General features: G+C 36.0%; 1 protein-coding gene across 1 annotated transcript in view; it reads right to left on the reverse strand.

The window, feature by feature from the left end:
- The window catches only part of col7a1l (collagen type VII alpha 1-like), a 116,628-nt gene that overhangs the window by 11,942 nt on the left and 83,874 nt on the right, over nt 1–20,812 (reverse strand). The window contains exons 78-99 of the mRNA XM_041256244.1: nt 20,698–20,748; nt 20,226–20,261; nt 20,088–20,138; nt 16,681–16,716; nt 16,455–16,514; nt 16,240–16,365; nt 15,879–15,950; nt 13,847–13,882; nt 13,541–13,600; nt 12,724–12,768; nt 12,538–12,573; nt 11,672–11,707; nt 11,498–11,554; nt 11,045–11,116; nt 9,707–9,778; nt 9,336–9,371; nt 7,529–7,609; nt 7,268–7,321; nt 6,697–6,750; nt 6,159–6,221; nt 4,635–4,697; nt 901–1,017 (exon numbers count right to left, since the gene is read on the reverse strand). Of these exons, the coding sequence (XP_041112178.1) occupies nt 901–1,017; nt 4,635–4,697; nt 6,159–6,221; nt 6,697–6,750; nt 7,268–7,321; nt 7,529–7,609; nt 9,336–9,371; nt 9,707–9,778; nt 11,045–11,116; nt 11,498–11,554; nt 11,672–11,707; nt 12,538–12,573; nt 12,724–12,768; nt 13,541–13,600; nt 13,847–13,882; nt 15,879–15,950; nt 16,240–16,365; nt 16,455–16,514; nt 16,681–16,716; nt 20,088–20,138; nt 20,226–20,261; nt 20,698–20,748 (1,314 nt within the window). The remainder of the gene's footprint in view (nt 1–900; nt 1,018–4,634; nt 4,698–6,158; nt 6,222–6,696; nt 6,751–7,267; nt 7,322–7,528; nt 7,610–9,335; nt 9,372–9,706; nt 9,779–11,044; nt 11,117–11,497; nt 11,555–11,671; nt 11,708–12,537; nt 12,574–12,723; nt 12,769–13,540; nt 13,601–13,846; nt 13,883–15,878; nt 15,951–16,239; nt 16,366–16,454; nt 16,515–16,680; nt 16,717–20,087; nt 20,139–20,225; nt 20,262–20,697; nt 20,749–20,812) is intronic.

A 20,812-nucleotide genomic window follows, 5' to 3' on the forward strand; every position in this document is an offset into this window, starting at 1 on the left:
AAACTTTTTTTTTTTTTTTAAAGATCAAACCGTTTTCAGTGAGTTAGCCATCCCTGAAAAGTATGCAAATCAGTAAGGCAATTAAAAATCTAAAATTCCAGCTACCTGAACAGCACTTTAATTTGGGGTCTGGTTTAAATTAAAAAATACATGGATTAATAGCAGACCAGTAAAATGTGTCAGTAACATGTTCCGTGCAGATGGGAGACATACCACACTTCAGCATATATTTAAAAAAAAAGATATGTTTATGTAACCATCTGTCAATTCCATTAATAATGTAATAAACACATATTTCAACAAAAAAAGTTTCAGTCTTCAGTCTTTAGAGTCATTTTAGAGTGATTCAGTGTAAGAAGTGACTTTTTTTGTGACAGACACTTCTTTTAAGCCTGGCATTGTTTCTGGGAGTGACATAAGTAAACAGTGTTTCTAATGTTTGTTTCCATGAACAATGTTTTGTAAAACACTTGTACTGTACCCACTTCATCCAGATTCCAGCCAGAAATGGACTGCAAAATTGTCCTCACTAAAACAGATCCCTTAAAATATATTTCAGTAATTTGCTCATGACAGCAAGAACCTGGAATCATAATCCTCTCATTAAACATCTACAGTATCCATCTAAAATCACAGGCCTTGACAATGAATCACTCTTACGGTACTTCTGGTTGAATATATTATGTTTATCTGCATTTTTATACTTCAAGCAACAAGAATGAATTTGTTCTCCAGCACAGTCATAATGAGTGACACTATATTTTACACTACCATAATAGCACAGCTGATTGTCTAAACAAAATTAAAGTCATTTCATGACACTTCCATATAATGCATATTGATATTAAAAAAACATAACTGTTTGTAACACAGCAGATTATATTGCGACCAATAAAATACCTTTGGTCCAGGTTCTCCTTTTGCTCCTACTGGTCCAGGTTTTCCCATTTCTCCATGTTTTCCAGGTAATCCAGCATAACCTTTAAAACCAGGAAATCCAGGAAACCCTGCAGAACTCTGTAGAAAAGAATACTGACTTGAAGGCCAGTCTTGCACAACCACTTGCCTATCAGCCTCACAAAGGCAAACTTAAGCCATTGGAAGCTACGAATGCAGGCGGGATTATAGCAGAAAAAGAAACACAATGTTCCACTTTGCAAGTCATCTATGCTTAGCATTGCTATACGAATACATGTTGAAGTGCTGCATTCTGACATTTTGAAATGTTCGAAAAAAGGAAGATGAATGATGGTCAATTTGAGCATCCATTGCAATAACACTAATATCAGTGAGCTATATTCCTACTTTTTCACTTAGAGGTTTTATATCATTGTTTGGTGCCTCCAGGTTTCATTATTTTATACATCAATTAGCAAGGTGACTTAATAGCCATCCTTTATATTGAACAATACAACAAAATAGATTTTTATTTTCACAAAGGCGTCATATAACATGCTGTAAGATAGCTGTCCATCTTCTGTGTGGTACTGGGATTTGGTATTTTTATATTTTGTAGTTCTGCTTTGCTGCCAACAGACTATGAGATGGTGCAATGTTGTTATTAAATAACTGAACAGTTATCATATTTTTGTTTTTTTGGACATTTTTAAAAGCAGTGCTATAATTAAGCAAGAGGACCCAAAGAATAGGACCTTACTGTCTGGTAAAGCTTTCCTTGTGCAGGTAAATGCCTTGTGCAGGTAAATGTTCAGAACCGAAGGCATCATCTGTATTATTATTATTATTATTATTATTATTATTATTATTATTATTATTATTGCATTTTAAATATAAATGAAGTTAAATTAATATACCCATGTATAAGGGATGAATGCGGTTCAAGCATTGTTCACCAGGGAGAGCACACTTCTTTTCATTTATATTGACATTTTTGTGGACTGCTTTTAAATAGACTTAGCCCAGCACCCATGCAGGTTGGTAAATAATCATTAGCATTTTCTTTATTAAGGAGTACAGTATTATCACTATGACTGTGATACATGCAATTTAAATGTAATTTAAACAGGTATGGTTTAAACCTGAGTCCCGGAAGCTTGGCTGTGTCATCATTTATACATGAGCGAGCTTCATCTCAAAGTACGAGACATGCGTATTTCAAATATAAACAATGTCCATATTTGGTTATTAATAACCAGTTTAGCTAATTTCTGCATATGTGGCTAAACATATGTTGCATTAAGCAGATAATACACAGCGAGAGACGAGGACCTGGCATGGCTCCAGTTGTTTTTGTCCTCGCATGATACGTTTTTTCTGATGTCATGGGATTCTGTCCCCACTTATCTTGTGCCCTTGACAGTAAGCCCTAAATAGGCATTGTCAAAACTGTACTTTCTCGGTACAGAAGAATAAATAATAAACCAGAAATATAAAATAACCCTACACTCTTATGGGTTTTATACAAACCCTTTGTTGTGCAGTGTAAAATACTCTTATATGTTTCAGATAGCATTTCACTGTGATTACAAGGACCCTCTGTATGTGCCTGCACTGGTTTATTTTTTGTTAAGTTTGTGTTAAGGTGTGCTGATTATGAGTTCAAGGCCTACTCTTTAGTTATATTTGCTTGCCAAAGAGTCTTTATGTTAGCATTATATCTAATGCATATCAGTGCCAGCAAAACAAAAGGAAACTTGAGCCAGTAATTTCATTTGAACCATCATTAGAAGGCACCATGTTTGGAAGGTGACAAGGTCAACTTTCCTGTTAATGCCCGGCACTGAGGGTTTTTTTATTAGATAAAAACATACATGTACATTTTGATTGTTTTGGTTTCCTTCCATTATGTTTTTAAGCTACAGATTCTACAGTATACAGTTATGTAACATGTGTTACTGCTCTCTAAATGAGTTCACAGGTTTTTACATTGATGTCTCAAACACATGGAATTCATATACAGTAATTATAAACTTCAATAAAAACGCATAGCAGAAATGTTTTCTTCAATCTCTTACAAATTGCAACAAAACTTAGTAAAAAAAAATGCATTTTATTTAAACAAGTTTTGCTGACAGTGTCACATTGTCACGATTTAAAATGCTAAAACACGTGAATATTTCAAAAATTAACACCATTTGCTTAAGACTTGCAACATTCACATGCATTCACGGCAGGTGCAACATGCCAAGATGTGGCTATAAAAATGGAGGGTTCTCAGCTTGCATGTCTTATTGATGTTTTCTGTAGACACATTTTAAGTTATGCCTAGACTTACTGAGGCTCAACATTATAATGCTATTGGACATTTGAAAGCCGGCTAATCTCAGTCCACCGTGGCACGGCATCTGAATGTTTCCCAGAGCACTATAGGACGACTTTGGCAAATATTCCAGCAACGTGGAACAACACTTGACTGCCCAAGATCCAGTAGACCGTATGTGACGACGGCAGCCCAGGACAGATTTATACCCCTACATCATTTACATGACAAGTTCACCACTGCAACCTCTACAACATCTACAGTACCAAGACATGTGTAGAATTTCCAACCAGACTGTCAGAAACCGCCTACAGGAGGCAGGTATCCAAGCAAGAAGACCAGTTAGAGGAGGGATTCTTACGCCGCAACATCGTCGACTATGACTTCACTGGTGTCATAATCACAGAGTATGGCCCATGCAAACATGGAGAAACGTGATGTTCAGTGATGAATCCAGATTTCTGCTTCGACTTGCAGATGGAAGAGCACGGGTATAGAGGCGATGTCATGAACGATTTGCGGCCAACTGTGTCCAACAGGTTGACAGATTTGGTGGTGGGAGTGTCATGGTGTGGGCAGCAATCTCAGACAGTGGCAGAACCAACCTTCATGTTCAAGACAACCTGACAGCTCAGCATGACTGTCATGAGATCATACGGCATCCTGTGATCCCATTCATGAAACATCGCAACATCATTTTCCAGCATGACAATGCACAACGCACACAACCCGGGTCACCACAGCTTTCCTCACTCAGAACAATGTTCAAGTGCTTACCTGGCCATCTCGATCACCAGATCTGAATCTCATTGAGCATTTGTGGGACAAGCTTGATCGACATGTGCGACGACGTCACCCCGAGCCACAGACGTTACAAAGACTTTTCCAGCCACTCGAGCAAGAGTGGGTTGCCATTCCCCGGCATGTTATCCAGGCTCTGATTTGATCCATGAGCAGGAAATGTCAGGCCGTTACTGATTTATGTTGACCTTCAACTTTGTTTTACCTTTGAAAGTGGCTTTATTGAATGTCTTAATGATGTCTGTACAGGTTAACATTCTTTGGAATTGTCTATTATACTATACAAACTTCCATACTAATGCTATAAAAAGTACAGCAAAACACCTATGTGTATTCTTTTTTTGAAGAGTATATATTGTAAACCAACCAACCAACAATCACTAAACTTTTTTTTTTTTTTTAATCATACGTTTAAAAAAATAAATAATTTGATCCTAAGTGGCAGATCACAAGATGTAATATTTTGCTGGCAGGTAGGACAGAAGAGCAGCTCCTGAACTCAGTAAGACACCCTAACAGTATAAAAAAGACAAAGTATTTGACTAAATGCAATTGAGGTGGAAGGAAAGGTGTCTTTCCTGGATCCTAAAAAAAGCAAAATGATTTTCCTAACCTTCTCTCCTTTCTCTCCTGGTATTCCTGGTGTTGCATTCAACCCTGGGCTTCCTTGGTTCCCCTGAAAAAGTATTATTACCATTATTATCAGGTTATACATATGTGCAATAATGACAAAATGCTTTAATGTTATGCAGCAAATGTGTTTGTTGCTGATTTAAATAATTTTCACTTTATTTTATGCATTTTCTTCATGTGCCTTTATTTCAATGCAAAATGTAATATCATTGCATTTGTGCCCTATAGTACAAACTAGTAATAATATTCTCTCAAGAGCTGATTTTAACACAAACCCCTGTAAAGGTCAGAGTCATTTTTTATTTGGTTATTTGAAGATTTATAGAACATTTTCAAACTAAAAGAGCAAAATTTGCATTGCTATAAAAAGGATCTTACAGAATATATTTAAGTTTGTCTCCATATACACAGTATTAGATGACACAACTGTAATTTTGATTAGTACAGACAACAGAGAACATGCAATCCTAGTTGCCTGCAATAGAGTAATAGTAAGTGGTAATAATAAATGTGATTATCAATGGCATATAACATTTGTTTGCTTTTCATTTCACAAAGAAAGATAATGGACAAGACAAAGAAATAAAACTGGTAATACTGAAACAAGCTATAATATTAGACAATATTACTGTAAAAACCTTTGTATAAGTCTATTTTCTAGGTATTTTTAGGGGGTTCTAAAAAGCGGGGCGTGACTTATACACCATTGTGACCTATAGGCGTTTTCCTGAAATTGTTGTCCCAAAAAGGGGAGGGGAGGGGCGTCTTATATACCAGTACAGCCTATACATCGGTTTTTACAGTATATATGTTTTTTTTGTTTTTTTTTTAAGTTTAGTCCAATAATTTTAATAATTATTTAAGTAAGACCCGCATGGAGACATGTGGAACAGAGATTTAAATAAGTGAATCCTAAAATTTAAAAAGTGTTCACTATTGCAGCATCATCTCAACAGGTTCATAACACAGTGATGGACAATGTACAGCTGACGATTACATTTTTTGTAAAGAATAGATGTAGAGATTGATTCCTGCATTTGCACATATGAAACATGTAAGCAGTATGGCACACCAGTTAGAGCGAGGAGCTGGAGCCTCAGACATATTGGGTCTCAATATGAACTCTGGCCTCTATTAGACTTGTTAAACCATGAAGTTGTGAGAAAATAAAATGCCACCTGTCATGACAGCATAATGGACTGCCATTTAAGGTACAGTGAATTGCCCTCTTTCAGAGAATATGAAGATAAATTAAGTTCGACCCTAGCCAAAAAGTTACAGAATCTAATTGACCTTTTTTAAATGGGGTTTTCTGTTCATTGTGAAAACACTGTTGAGTCACAGGCAAGCTCAATATGTTTGACTGGAACTATAATGAATGGCAGAGAAGTGTAATTAGGAATTATATTAAGGTACTGAGAGTTTATTTCCCCCCTCTAACTCTCACCTCTCCTAAGGGATTATCTGTCTGGCAATTAAAATTAAGTTTGATGAGTTTACTAACCTTTAACCCTGGCAGTCCATCTGATCCTGGTATTCCTGGCTTCCCAGGAGACCCTTTGTCACCCTTGACAATAAGACAGGTAGTGATTAGACAATAAGCTGTCACCAACATATTAAAAGACTCTTGAGTTCATATAAAGCATGCATCTACGTCTAAAAAGGCCCCTCTGATACTGAAAATAAATGCAGCTATGACACGCTAACTTGCATTATTGTACAACAGCATAGAAGCTCATCTTGTCAGCTGTATATACCACCCACCCCAAGCAATTAAGCACTTGCACCTCGTTGCAAAGTTATATATTAATGAGAAATGAGAGCCACATATTTATTTTTAAGTTATATATTTAGTTCTTATACACACACATACCTTTCAGGGAAGTTCAGGTGTTACATATATAATTTTCCACATTAAAGTAGATTTATAATGAGCAGGAGTTATGGATGTCAATGGTGCAGGAGATGATTTAACAAATTACATATGGGAATAGGAAACAGAAAAAAGAAGAAAAAAAAGTACAGTGCATTTTTAAAGCTACCTTTTCTCCATCTATACCCGTAGTGCCAATACGACCCGGTAACCCTCGGAATCCCTGCAGAAAAGCATATCAATCTCATTCAGAAACATAGAACACGGCCTCCAGCAATTCCACCTTTCACCTTTTCAACTGCTAGAGGCTACACAAGATTGGTCCTGGTTTTTACTTGAACAGCAGGTATTGTTTGTCAGTGGCTCTGTAAGGTAGTCTCCTGGAGCCAGAACTCTCCAGAATGATGTTAAATTGAATTCCTGTTGGTGATCAGTTTTCGAGCCCCCATTCCGATTTTACCAAGAAAAGGTGGGACTAACTGTATATTTTTTTAATCCAACAGGTTAAATACACTGTGTGATAAACCAGGACTGCTCTTCCCTGTAAACAAGATGTTGCATTGAAATCTTGAATATCTTCAAAATAATAAAAAAAAAAAAACACAAGCAACGTGGAGCACCTAAATAGGCAGGTTAATTATTTCAACAAAATAACTTACTAAGACAACAGAGTTATTACAAATATATTACAAATTGTCTTTAAAAAAAACTAAATAACTACTCTATCACATTTTTCATACTTTTTCTCCTTTATCTCCAGGATCCCCAGGCAAGCCAGGATCACCTCTTTCACCCTGTATAAAAAATACATAAATAAACAAAGAGTGATTTAATCACCCATAATCAAAAACAGAATTTCATTCATTAAATCCAAACATAGCATTAAGGTTCCTTGTAATTGTGATTAACAGATCACTATTGCGTATCTAACAGTAGCCATGGCTTCCCCAATAGGCAAGCTGATATTTAAAAATGTACACTGACTGAAGCACCACACTTACCAAATCTCCTTTCTGCCCCTGCAAACCTCGTTCTCCTTTTGCACCTTTGGATCCATTCTTCCCATCAGCTCCATTCTGGCCCTGAAATTAAATATTATTCATTGGAAATGAGCTTACTAGATAACAAACAAGCATTTCAGTGGCATTCATCCCCTGCCAAAAAAACGTATAACAGACACGCCTCACAGTTCTATAGAAATTGTGTTGCAAAGTTCTAAAACAGATGGCAAGTTATGGTTCATCACAGATTTTTATTTGTTTTGTTTGTTTTTACAGAAAATAATATGTTATGTTATAGTTGGTTATCACAGTACATACACAGAGAATTATGGCTGAAGCAAAGGCTCTGTATTTGGGGTTTTATTTCAGATTAAATCCACGCATATATTTATTATTGAACATAGAATTGCGGAGCGTTATATATTTCAGACATTTAGAAAACCCACTTTGCCTCAGTATGGAATTTGATTCCATATATAACGCTGTCCTTTTAATTTATTAAGACAGCTTCTTGTTTTTTAGCCCACTGTGTAGCTTGTCTTGTTGACCTGACTGCACGGTTTCCATGACAATCATGGTACAACACTGTGAATCCTTGTGATAGTTTAGGCACAGCAGAAGTTAACTGAAAGTCCTGTGCATTTTCCAGCATCTTATGGAAAGTATGTATGCTTAAACTTTTTATAACAGTCACATTTTTATACCTGAACCTTGACATATTCTTCTATTTCAATAAGATACAGGACACATGTTGTAGACAGTGTCAGTATATACTGTACCTCCTGCGAACACACGAAGTACATGTCATATATATATAGATTATATATATAGTATATTAGATATATAAGGAGGAATATATATATATATATCCAGAATTATATATATATATTATATTATAAATGAGGTCTCCCATGAGGTCACAGAATCAAAGAACACTACAGCACTGAAACTGCATTTATCCTTGATCTAGGCTGTCACTGACGCAATTGAAAACATACAGTCAGACAGCCATGTCTGATATGTGTTAAGGGCAGCGTCTACTGCTTATACAGTAGTATAGTAGCCCTTTATACTATATGGAATGCATTTTTATAAAGTTTTTCCATGTAATATACAGGGTGACAAAACAGATATACAAAAAACGGTATCATAAGGTTTGTCTAAGATTAAGCCAGAAATGTAAATTTAATCCCAAAAATCCATTAGAGGACAGTGGCATTATTTCCATAGAGCTTCTTTCAGGAGAATAACATTGCTCATTTTAAATTAAAGCCTTCACATAAAAATAATGTTCTTTAAGAAGAGCCAGTAAATGTATCAAATCCCAAAACTGCACTCATGTGGCACAACATTATGCCAAGTTATTGCTTAGTTCAGCCTCAGAGTTCATTCATGACTGCGCACATCAGTAATTTCCCTACAGGTACTGTAAAATGTGATCATTGTTATTCTTTTTTTATCATTTCACTCTGTTCCATAACATTTAAAATTCACAAATACAAACATCCAACTTAATGACGTGTGGCTATAGCTGAGCTTTTAATGAGGCAAAGGTAAAAATTCACATTTTCACATCAGAACAAATTAACAGAACCCTAAACAATCTTGAAATAAACCCTAAGGTAGCAATAGCTTTAAAATCTAATGAATTAAATAAAACGTGATATTCATGGAACTGTTCTCAACTGTTGTTGGCACCTATAAGTCTATTTTAATATCACATAATACCCCTTTGTACCCCACCATAAAACAACATCCATTATTATTGTCCAACAACCTCAACAAAGCTAATAATTCTGAAACTCACCACGTCTCCATTTAGGCCTGCCTCCCCAGGATCTCCCTGCACAAATACATTTATTTTTAAGTCCATGATTGAAATATGCAGATATGGTTAAAAAAAGAAAAGGACAAAAAAAGAGGGTGTTAAGATTGAAACACTGAAATACACAATTCACTATTTTAGAATGCAATGAAGAAGATGATTCAGAATGCAATCAAGGTTCCTATCTCCTATTGTAATTGTATTATTTGCTGTTAATATTCTAAAATTGTGGGTGTAATTCTCAATTTTGAAAAATGTCATGTCTTTTGAATCTGGATGTATGTATCTCTATGCAGTACAACTAAAAAGTAAGTTAACTATACATTTAGATATTTACAGTGGAAGAAACCAACCTTCTGTCCAATGGGTCCTCTGGCTCCAAATGGTCCCATGCTTCCCTTTGAACCTGGCTCACCTTTAAGGCCCTTTAATAATAATAATAATAATAATAATAATAATAATAATAATAATAATAATGTAAAACACTGAATATCAGAAGTTGAAATTAATTTGGTGGTCAAAGGCTGTTCAAAGTAATTGCCACGCAATTCAAAAGACTGCTCACGATTTGTTCGTTGCCATAAATCAATCAGCCTTTGGACAATTTTTAGTTTACCTTTAATATAGCCTTTAACTTTACTTGCCGGTTGATAACTTAAAAACCATAAGCAAACAAAAACAATTTGGATGAAAAGAAGATTAATTTTGTTTCAAAAGAAAATGATGGGGACAAAACAATGAAAGCAAATCAGTTTTGTGCACTATTATTAATAATGGCTTTGTTTACAATGACTTGTGGCACCCACAATGGAATGTTCATCATACTGAGATTGTACTATAGTTTTCAAGATTTAGATTTTCTCTAGAGAATGGAACATTCATCATACTGTCATTGTATTATAGTTCTCTAGATTTAGATTTTCTCTAGAGAATGGAACATTCATCATACTGTCATTGTACTATAGTTTTCAAGATTTAGATTTTCTCTAGAGAATGGAACATTCATCATACTGTCATTGTATTATAGTTCTCTAGATTTTGGAAATGCATGTTCCAAGTGTGGAACGCCTGGATGGGGTAGGCCAGTGCCAGTTTGGTAAGAGTAACATTATTCCATGGGTCAAAATGCTTAAAATTCAAGTGACAACTTGAAGAATCTGAGACAGAAATAAACTTCCTTATCTGTAATCTCATTGCAAGTATTAAGAAAATTCAGAACAAACAAATAAAAAAAAAAGAAGTCAACCAACAGAAGTCACAGAGCTATGTGTGCTTCCCCACGATAGTGACAAGTACACTGTTAGTAATTTCACAGCAGATTTCTCTGAATAATCTCGAAGCAGGGTGATCTCTACTATACATTCTGTATACATATAAATTACAAGTTGCTATACTTACCTCCAGAATGTGGCTGATTACTGAAATCTCAGCAACAAGCTAAGCTCTCTGTTTAGGACAATCAATAAACTCTTAGCATATGGTCCTTACAATTCTAATGTTGATTTCTGCTGTAAACCTGGATGGCCATGATCAGGTAAGTAACATGGTATTCAAATGTATTTTTATAAAGTGATCTTTTTTTTTGTTTTACTTTTATATGAAAGTGTACTGTACTAAATTTCACAGCTCATAATTTCCTGAATAGATAATTTGGTGTGAGTATAACATACATGAATGAATAAATGCATTACCTTCTCCCCAGGGGGCCCATCTTCCCCTTTCTCTCCTTTATCACCATCAAAGCCAGATGGGCCTATTTCACCCTGTAAAGACAGAATGCTGTGCAATGATTCCCCACTTAAATCAATATTATATGATACTATATTGATTTATTTTTTATTTTTTTATTTGTGTACATTTTATTATGATCATTAATTAATCTTTTCTATTGTTAAAACTTTGAATGAATGAATGAATGAATGGATTTTCAAGATAGCAAAAATAGCAAAAATAAGGTCTTGCAGTTTTACTTTCCTGATATAAATCAGGTTAAACATGTCGTACGCAGAATAAATCTCATCTCTAAAGCCAGACACCACATGCATGTTCAAGGTGGCAGTCCATGGTAAGGAATTGCGTTATATGTTCCTGATAAAAGCAGCACTCAGAAATATTAGCCCATGATGTGACAGATCTTTTCTTACTGGAGCGCCCTTGTTTCCTTTATACCCTTGAGGTCCTGTCATAGTTAAAGGGTTTCCCTAAAAAGAGAAGAACACATATTGAGGTTTAATTTAATTATTTCTCAATATTAATATGCAGTAACTTTCAATCACTGTAACGGGAGGTAAATAATTAGATGTATTATTATTATTCACCGTTTCCCCTTTGTATCCTGGAGCACCCTGATCACCCTGTAAAAAAGTAGTTTAAAAACATTATATTGAAGAACATAAAATATTGTCCAATACATGTCATTATTCTTCAATTAGAGTATGTGCAGGATGTATTGGTGACATAGAAATATAATATAGGCAATTATAACAAGGGAATGACAAGAGCTGCATTTTTCCATTGAATCTGACTCTTCAGTATATTCAATAAGTTTTATCTCCAGCATGTATTATACTTTTAAGATATTTAATAGATCTCAAGAGCCATACTAAGAATCTTTTAAGCTGTATAATGAAGTTCTTGACTCAGCCTTTAATGTATTTTTTGAAGCCCCTAGTTATAAATTAATCAAAACTCATTCTGCTCTGACAGCTGGGTGTATCTTAAGAGGAATCAATTCAGCAGTCCACAGCTCTGGACTCCCTTTGCAGCCAGCCCAATCATAAAAAAAAAAAATTGCCTTCACTAAACTATGCTTCTGTCAGAATTATTATTATAATTATCTTTTTTCTTTTTTTTTCTACTTAACAATTAAATATGACAACAAGATACACAAGCTGCATAGAAGTACCGGAAGAACACAATCCCTTGTCCACACCCCTTGGATGCAAACCTAGAGACTTAAACATAGAGATTAACACAATTCAAGTATAATATGTCTGTGTGCCTTTATAGTCATACTGGGCTGAATTATGGTTCTCTAGAGTTCCGGTAAGATTGATGCTTGGTTATTGGCAGAGAAACGCAGCAAAGGCGGCATCCTTTCAACAGGGATGAAGACTTTTTGCTCTATTACTGGCAACACATTCAGTAAACTCCTGGGACCTACAAACATTTAAAAAGTTTTAACCTTGTTTCCTTTTAAGCCTGGAAGTCCTTTTAAACCCTAGAAAGAAAAAGAAAACAGAAATACAGGTTAGACAGGCTCCACAAACCTAATTATAAGTAAATGGTTATGAGAAAAAACATTCACAAGAATTACTTATTTATTGATCAAGTTGTAGTTCACTTATCTGTGATGATTTTCCAAACTTACCATTGGGCCCGCTGGTCCACAAGATCCAAGTTGGCCCTTCTCTCCCTAAATGTTTGTAAAAACATATGGAACATAAAGCCAGCTGTGGTAAATATATATAGTGACTGCCTGAGAGTTGTTTTTAATAAATAAATAGAACATGGATAATCACTTTGACAACAACGAATAGTTGGTGACATCAAACTAACATCTGATTAACAGTTGCTGTGTTTTTGTTGAATGTTGAAGTGCTGTTAGTTAGATTAAATTATCTTATATATTAACACACTGTACAATTACATTGTATATTTATTTAATCAGTATACTATAGGTTCTTTATTCTAGTTTCAACATTATGTGTATTGTATTTATGTGCGTGAAGGTTATTTCAAAACAAATGTAATCCATATTCTTGAAATGAGTATAAAGAAGGTATGCGATTTCTGTTTAAATATGCTGCATTTTCAATGTGGAGAAATAAATGGTCAATGTACAGAGTGCTTCATACTGTATTAATAGAGGTATATACCTCCCTACTCCACCAGGGACAGACCTGTAATACTGGCTGGAATGTACAGCCACAGTGCTACGGTGTGGTCTCATAAAAAACTAAAAAACATGTAAAAGTGAAAAAATAATTTCCTATTTAATAAAGACCACCTGTTTAGATAGACTTGGTTTGTATGGTTTGGTTCAAATTCAAGTTGCTTTGGATGTTTTTACATTATTCCTTCATATGTGGACATGCATTTGCAAAGTTAAAGCATTACTGCTGCATGTTAAGGAGATCTGATCTGCAGGTTGCCTTCCTTGCCTCATACCAGCTCTAGAAACTCACCCTTCGTCCTGTGAGCCCCATGACTCCTCTAGGTCCTGGACCACCAATCCCTGTTGCACCCTGTTAATCACAGGATAAATTCATTCTGCTTGCTGTTTCAGAAATTATCAGAATACATCACAATCAAGAAGATGGCACAAATTACAGTACACGCTGAATTTTGTACTAATATTGTTCATATTTGCATGTCTGTAAATTAGCTTATATTTTACTTGCACAGTATGTATATAACTAACTTATGAGACAATCAAGTGGACTGATTTATAATAGGAAACACTATTAAGACGTAGCCTCTTTGAGACGTACCTTATCACCTTTAATGCCAGGTATACCTCGTAAGCTCTATAATAAAAGGAATGCATTTAAATAAATGAGAACTCCACATACCTGTATATCACCTATGACTAAACATGCAAAATGCCATTTGAGGCTGAGCGGGCCTTTGTCATTTTATGACCACTTTTATTACTACATGGCTCACTTTTAAGATAAAAACAAAATTTAATTAATTGCAAAGAAAATAATGCATGATGTATGAATTTCTGATATGTAGCATTCACAGAGCCCAGGTTTACATTGTCCTTGTCTATTAAATGAACATAACAATTTTATTCCTCTCAGGGGCAAAATAACTTTAAAGAAGCTTATTTTTTTGTTTGGACCCCGGACTGTTAATGCACAGTTATTTAGATAATCTTTAATATATATACACACGTTTGAAAATGACAGTTTCAAACTTGCATACAATGCATTCTGAATTAATTTTGCATAAGCTATTAAGCATATAATATGTACATTAAACATAAATGTAGAATATATATATATATATATATATATATATATATATATATATATATATATTATATATATATATATATATGTATGTATTGTAGCGTGCACGGGGGAAGGCAGTAGCAGGGCTGGTAGGTGGCGTAATCACATACAAAAGACATAAGCCCGATATACACTCCTTGCAAAAGAGCTGTCTCTGTTGTACAGCTGTATCGGTGCTATGCTTTAGTACGAGAGGTCCTGGGTTCACGCCCACTCTCTGCCTGTGTGTGGATTGCCTCGCCTGTGTGATGTGCCTGCCTGCGGGAACCAAGCTCGCTACATTGGTGTCAGAAGTGGACGCAGGTACCCTGGCACAAACTCATCGGACAGTAGCCTGGTGAGCAAGTCCGGGGTGGACTTGAGGCTGGCAGGGGAGAGTGTAGCGTGCACAGGGGAAGGCAGTAGCCGGGCTGGTAGGTGGCGTAATCATATACAAAAGATATGCTTTAGTGCGAGAGGTCCTGGGTTTGTGCCTGCCCTCTGTCTGTGTGTAGATTGCCTCACCCTGTGTGATGCACCTGCCTGCAGGAACCGAGACCGCTACTATATATATATATATATATATATATATATATATATAAACAAAAATATAAACGCAACATGTAAAGTGTTTGTCCCATGTTTCATGAGCTGAAATAAAAGATCCCAGAAATTTTCTATACGCACAAAAAGCTTATTTCTCTCAAATTTTGTGCACAAATTTGTTTACATCCCTGTTAGTGAGCATTTCTCCTTTGCCAAGATAATCCATCCACCTGACAGGTGTGGCATATCAAGAAGCTGATTAAACAGCATGATCATTACACAGGTGCACCTTGTGCTGGGGACAATAAAAGGCCACTCTAAAATGTGCAGTTTTGTCACACAACACAATGCCACAGATGTCTCAAATTTCTTTATAATATATATATATATATATATATATATATATATATAATATATATATAATATATATATATATATATGGATATATACGAGGATACCAGCGGAATTGTGGAATGTGTCACCCCACAGTGATTTTTAAGTAGCATAAGAAAAAAAAATCCACGGTAAAACTTACAAAGGGAAATTATAAGTGATAATGTCGGTGAAGGTGAAGTGAGAACCAATTTGAACGTTCTTAAGTGAAAACATATGTGTCTTAGAGGGCTAATGATTCACAACTACAAGCCTTCTTGGGTGGAATTTAAGGAATTAGATAAATCACTGCAGTAAATTTATTGCATCACATAATTCGAATGGTTAGCAATCAAAAGTCTTTTTACACCGTTAAACTTTTAGTCTTTAAAAAAAACATTTTCGACCACAAGCATTCAGTATTCATTTGTGTGTCTCTGCTGCCAGAATTACTTCAGGTACACTTTTTCCAATTCCTTTGCACTTTACAAATCACTACTGATAGGCAAGCACAGACATTGACACACACAATGAAACTGGAGCCATGCATACCAGTATTTCAGTCCCTAACTTTAAATATAATCATTAGAACTCATCAGAACAGTACCTGCTTCCCTGGAGCACCTGTTGGTCCTGGGCTTCCTGGTGATCCATTCTTGCCTCTTTTTCCTTGATCTCCCTAAATTAAACATATATGCAGTATATAACTCACACTGATACTTGCTTCTTCTCTAGGTATAGAATTGATATTGTTCTCTCAACTCTACAGAACTCTTCAAATACACAGAATCAAAGTTTAAAAGGTAAACAGCATGTGATAAACAGGTAACAATATTACATTTTAAATAATCTTAAAACTATCTGATCGTCCATAATAATGCATGGTAATTAATATAGGGCACTGGAAAAAAAAACAACAACAAAAAAAACCCTGCTAAATATTCAAAAACTTGTATTGTTTAACAAACCTGGGGTCCTGGATGCCCAGGCAGGCCTGGATTTCCTCTTTGGCCTTGCGACCCAGGGATTCCAGCATTCCCTCGGATACCTTGGATACCTTGAACCCCAGGGGGTCCAGGAGCTCCTGGTTCCCCCTTTTCAAACAATCACGTACAAAAAACAAAACATTACCATGTGACCAAGATACCAGTATAAGGGTTGATTAATTAAATAAAAACTGTACCTTGTGCCCAGGAGGTCCTGCTTGTCCAACTGGGCCCCTGAAGCCTGTCCCAGGTTCTCCCTAAACCAAAAATGACAAAAAAGCAAGTCAGCATATTGACTAATAAAAGAAAAGATAGACCAGCACAGCCCAACAGCATAGCCCACCTAACTGTGCAGTACAATATACATTTGACAATACTTTACTGCATAGTTAATCCTATTCAGTATGAGATATCTTGTTTTACCTTTTGCCCCTTTTCACCAATCTCTCCTTTGCTCCCCTAAAAAAAAAAAAAAAAAAAAAAATATGAACTGCATATGAAAATTATATTACAGAAACATACTAACAATCACACTAACGTCACAAATTGGCATCAAACCCAGTATTATGTAAAAGAGCATTAATAATGTCAATTTTCTTACATCTTATTTGCATTGACAACATCATGGCCATCCTTTCCTTGGGTTTATAATCTTTTGGTTCTTGATTGTTTTTTTTATACATTAATCAGGGATATGCAGATATTTCAAATGCAACGTCTCCTGGCACCAGGACACTCCACTTGTCCAACTGCAAGTATCTTGTGATCCAAACTACAGGATGTGTTGGAAGTATAGGCTAGACAAAATGACAATCATTGAGAGCACTCCAGTAACATTTCTTTACCTAAATGAAAGTATTATACCCCCATTTGTACCTATCCAGAGTGGAGAGCCATACGCAGACTTTTATCTGGAATAAAAATCAATGGCCAGACATCTAGCGTTGAGTACTGCAGTTATGTGAATGCTAGGATCCTGAGTTGCAGCTTTTTTGAACAATACATGAACATTATTATAATCAAATTCATTCCTGTGTTGTTAATCAAAGTCAATTTTTAATGATCAAAATGGAGGTTATATCATATAAAAACAAAAAAGCAAACAACAATATAAATAAGAGAATCGAATCACCTTTTCACAAAGCATTTGTGTCAGGTTTTTTTTAATATAAAGCTATTTCATTGAGAATAAAAATACTGATGTGTGAAAACTGTGGTCTATGAATTGTTACACTGAATCTCTTTTACTTATTCACAATATCCATAATAAATTAAAACTGTGATCATCACTAGTATATGTTATTGTAAACATAAAGCTGTTAATGGACTGACAGTCAGAAGTGGGCCATCACCAGATGTCAGCAAAGAATCTACAAGCATCATATATATATACACACACACACACACACACACACACACACACACACACACACACACACACACACACACACACACAATGGCTTGCAAAAGTATTCAGACCCCTGACCAATTCTCTCATATTACTGAATTACAATGGTACATTGAAATTTCGTTCTGTTCGATATTTTATTTTAAAACACTTAAACTCAAAATCAATAATTGCAAGGTGAGATTGGTTTTATGTTGGGAAATATTTTTAAGATAAATAAAAAACTGAAATATCTTGCTTGCATAAGTATTCAATCCCCACACATTAATATTTGGTAGAGCCACCTTTCGCTGCAATAACAGCTTTAAGTCTTTTGGGGTAAGTATGTATCAGCTTTGCACACAGTGTCTGAGTGATTTTGGCCCATTCTTCTTGACAGATTTGCTCCAGGTTGTTCAGGTTGGTTGGACGACGCTTGTGGACCGCAATTTTCAAATAGTGCCACAGATTCTCAATGGGATTGAGATCAGGACTTTGACTGGGCCACTGTAGGACATTTACCTTTTTGTTCTTGAGCCACTCCAATGTTGCTTTGGCCTTGTGCTTGGGATCATTGTCCTGCTGAAAGGTGAATTTTCTCCCAAGCTTCAGTTTTTTAGCGGACTGAAGCAGATTCTCTTGCACTATTTTCCTGTATATTGCTCCATCCATTCTTCGTTCAATTGTAACAAGAAGCCCAGTCCATGCTGATGAGAAGCATCCCCACAGCATGATGCTGCCACCACCATACTTCACTGTAGGGATGGTGTGTCTTGAGGCTCTATCTTAGTCTCATCTGACCACAAAACCTTTTCCCACATCGCAGCTGGGTCACTCTCATGCTTTCTGGTAAACTCCAGACGTGCTTTCAGATGTTATTTTTTGAGTAACAGCTTCTTTCTTGACACCCTCCCATACAGGCCAGTATTATGCAGAGCTCTTGATATGGTTGACTGGTGCACCATTACTCCACTCCCAGCCATTGAACTCTGTAGCTCCTTCAACGTGATTGTAAGCCTCTCTGTGGCTTCTTTCACAAGTCTCCTCCTTGTTTGAGCACTGAGTTTTGAGGGACTGCCTGGGTGGTGTGATGCAGCTTCCACTTCCTGATTATTGATCCAACTGTGCTCACTGGGATATCCAAACACTTGGATATTATTTTGTACCCTTTCCCTAATCTATGCATTTGTATTACTTTATCTCTAACATCTGTATAATGCTCTTTGGTCTTCATTTTCCTTCAGATTCACAGCCTTACCAATGATCCTTCAACAGTGGGGTTTTTATCCAGAAAATGTGACAGCAACTTTATTGGTTCACAGGTGGAGGCCAATGGTAAGGTAATTGTGTCCTCGTTAGGGCAATTTCTTTCATTGGTGCAAACTGGGAGCTTCCACAGCACACGGGTTGAATACTTATGCAAGAAAGATATTTCAGTTTTTTATTTTTCTTAAAAATATTTCCCAACAGAAAACAAACCTGGCCTGTATGGTAGGGTGGCAAGAAGGAAGACTACTCAAGAAAGCCCACCTTGAATCCTGTTTGAAGTATGCAAAAAACACTCTGGAGATTCTGTAGCCATGTGGCAAAGGTTTTGTGGTCTGACAAAACTAAAATGGAAGTTTTTGGCCTAAATGCAAAGCGTTATGTTTGACACAAACACAACACAGCGCATCACCCAAAGAATACCATCCCTACAGTGAAGCATGGTGGTGGCAGCATCATGTTATGGGGATGCTTCTCATTGGCAGGTACTGGGGACTATAGTCCTTGAGGAATACCTGCTGCCCTTTGCAAGAAAGTTGAAAATGGGATGGAAGTTCACCTTTTAGCATGAGAACGACCCAAAGCACACAGCCAAAGCTACACTGGAGTGGCTAAGGAACAAAAAGGTAAATGTCCTTGAGTGGCCCAGTCAGAGCCCAGACCTAAATCCAATCGAAAATTTGTGGCATTACTTGCTGTCCATCAATGCTCCCCGAGGAACTTGACAGAGCTGGAACAGTTTTGTAAGGAAGAATGGTCAAATATTGCAAAATCTAGGTGTTTAAAGTTGGTAGAGACCTATCCCAACAGACTCACAGCTGTAATTGCTGCCAAAGGTGCTTCCACCAAGTATTAACTCAGGGGGGTGGAGACTTATCCAATTATGATCTTTCAGTTTTGTATTTTTAATATATAATTCTTTTTTTCCCCTTAACAATGTGGAGCATGGTGTGTAGATAAGTGGAAAAAAATGCTCATTTAAATGCATGAAACTCTGAGGCACTGACACAACAAAATGTGAAAAAAGTTCAAGGGGGTGTAGAATTTCTATAGGCACTGTGTGTGTGTGTGTGTGTGTGTGTGTGTGTGTGTGTGTGTGTGTGTGTGTGTGTGTGTGTGTATACACACACACACACACACACACACACACACACACACACAGAGGAAATAAATTTACCTTAAAAGTAGTATCCTCCGTTAGCTCAGGATTTCTGTTCTGTTTATTTTTCTAAAAACATGGATTGAATGTTAGATGAATGTGAACAAATTCTGTTAAATTGTTAAAAAGCCTGGAATACAAAACTGGAGAACTTACTTTACGACTCTGTTTGCCGCTGGCTTCAGGGTAGGACTTTATGAAAAAGAAAACCCAACATATTTAATATTTTATTGTGATATATAAACATGACAAGCTTGGGCTTTATCAAGCAAACAATGAGACCAAAAATGTAAGCTTAGATGATTTTCTAGCTTAGATCGAAAGGCCTTTAATATATTTTCAAAGGGCTGCCATAACATTTGGACAAACCCAGAAACTGAAAAATTTATTTCAATCAATATGTTGTTCTTCTAGATTGTACTTTTCACATGCAGGCACTTCATTGAGTTTGATATTTTCCCATAAAATCACACCAAATAGCCAAGTTTCAATGAAAATCAAATTCATATTTTCTATTTGTATATTTCTTCTAATGCAGTTGGTCAGAGAATTAGTTTTTGGACACCTTGAGAGATGAAACTACTTCTTAAAATGCATGCAGTTATAAATTGGTAGTCAAGTCACTTACCATTGTTCCAAGTTGGTAGCTCCTTCCTCCAGATGTTCCTGGTAAATAGCGCTGTGAAAAGTAAGCTATATTTAATATTGCAGAGCATGTATAGCAACTCTGATTGAATTGTGGC

The sequence above is a fragment of the Polyodon spathula genome, chromosome 7 (genome assembly GCF_017654505.1).
Source record: "Polyodon spathula isolate WHYD16114869_AA chromosome 7, ASM1765450v1, whole genome shotgun sequence".
NCBI lineage: Eukaryota > Metazoa > Chordata > Actinopteri > Acipenseriformes > Polyodontidae > Polyodon > Polyodon spathula.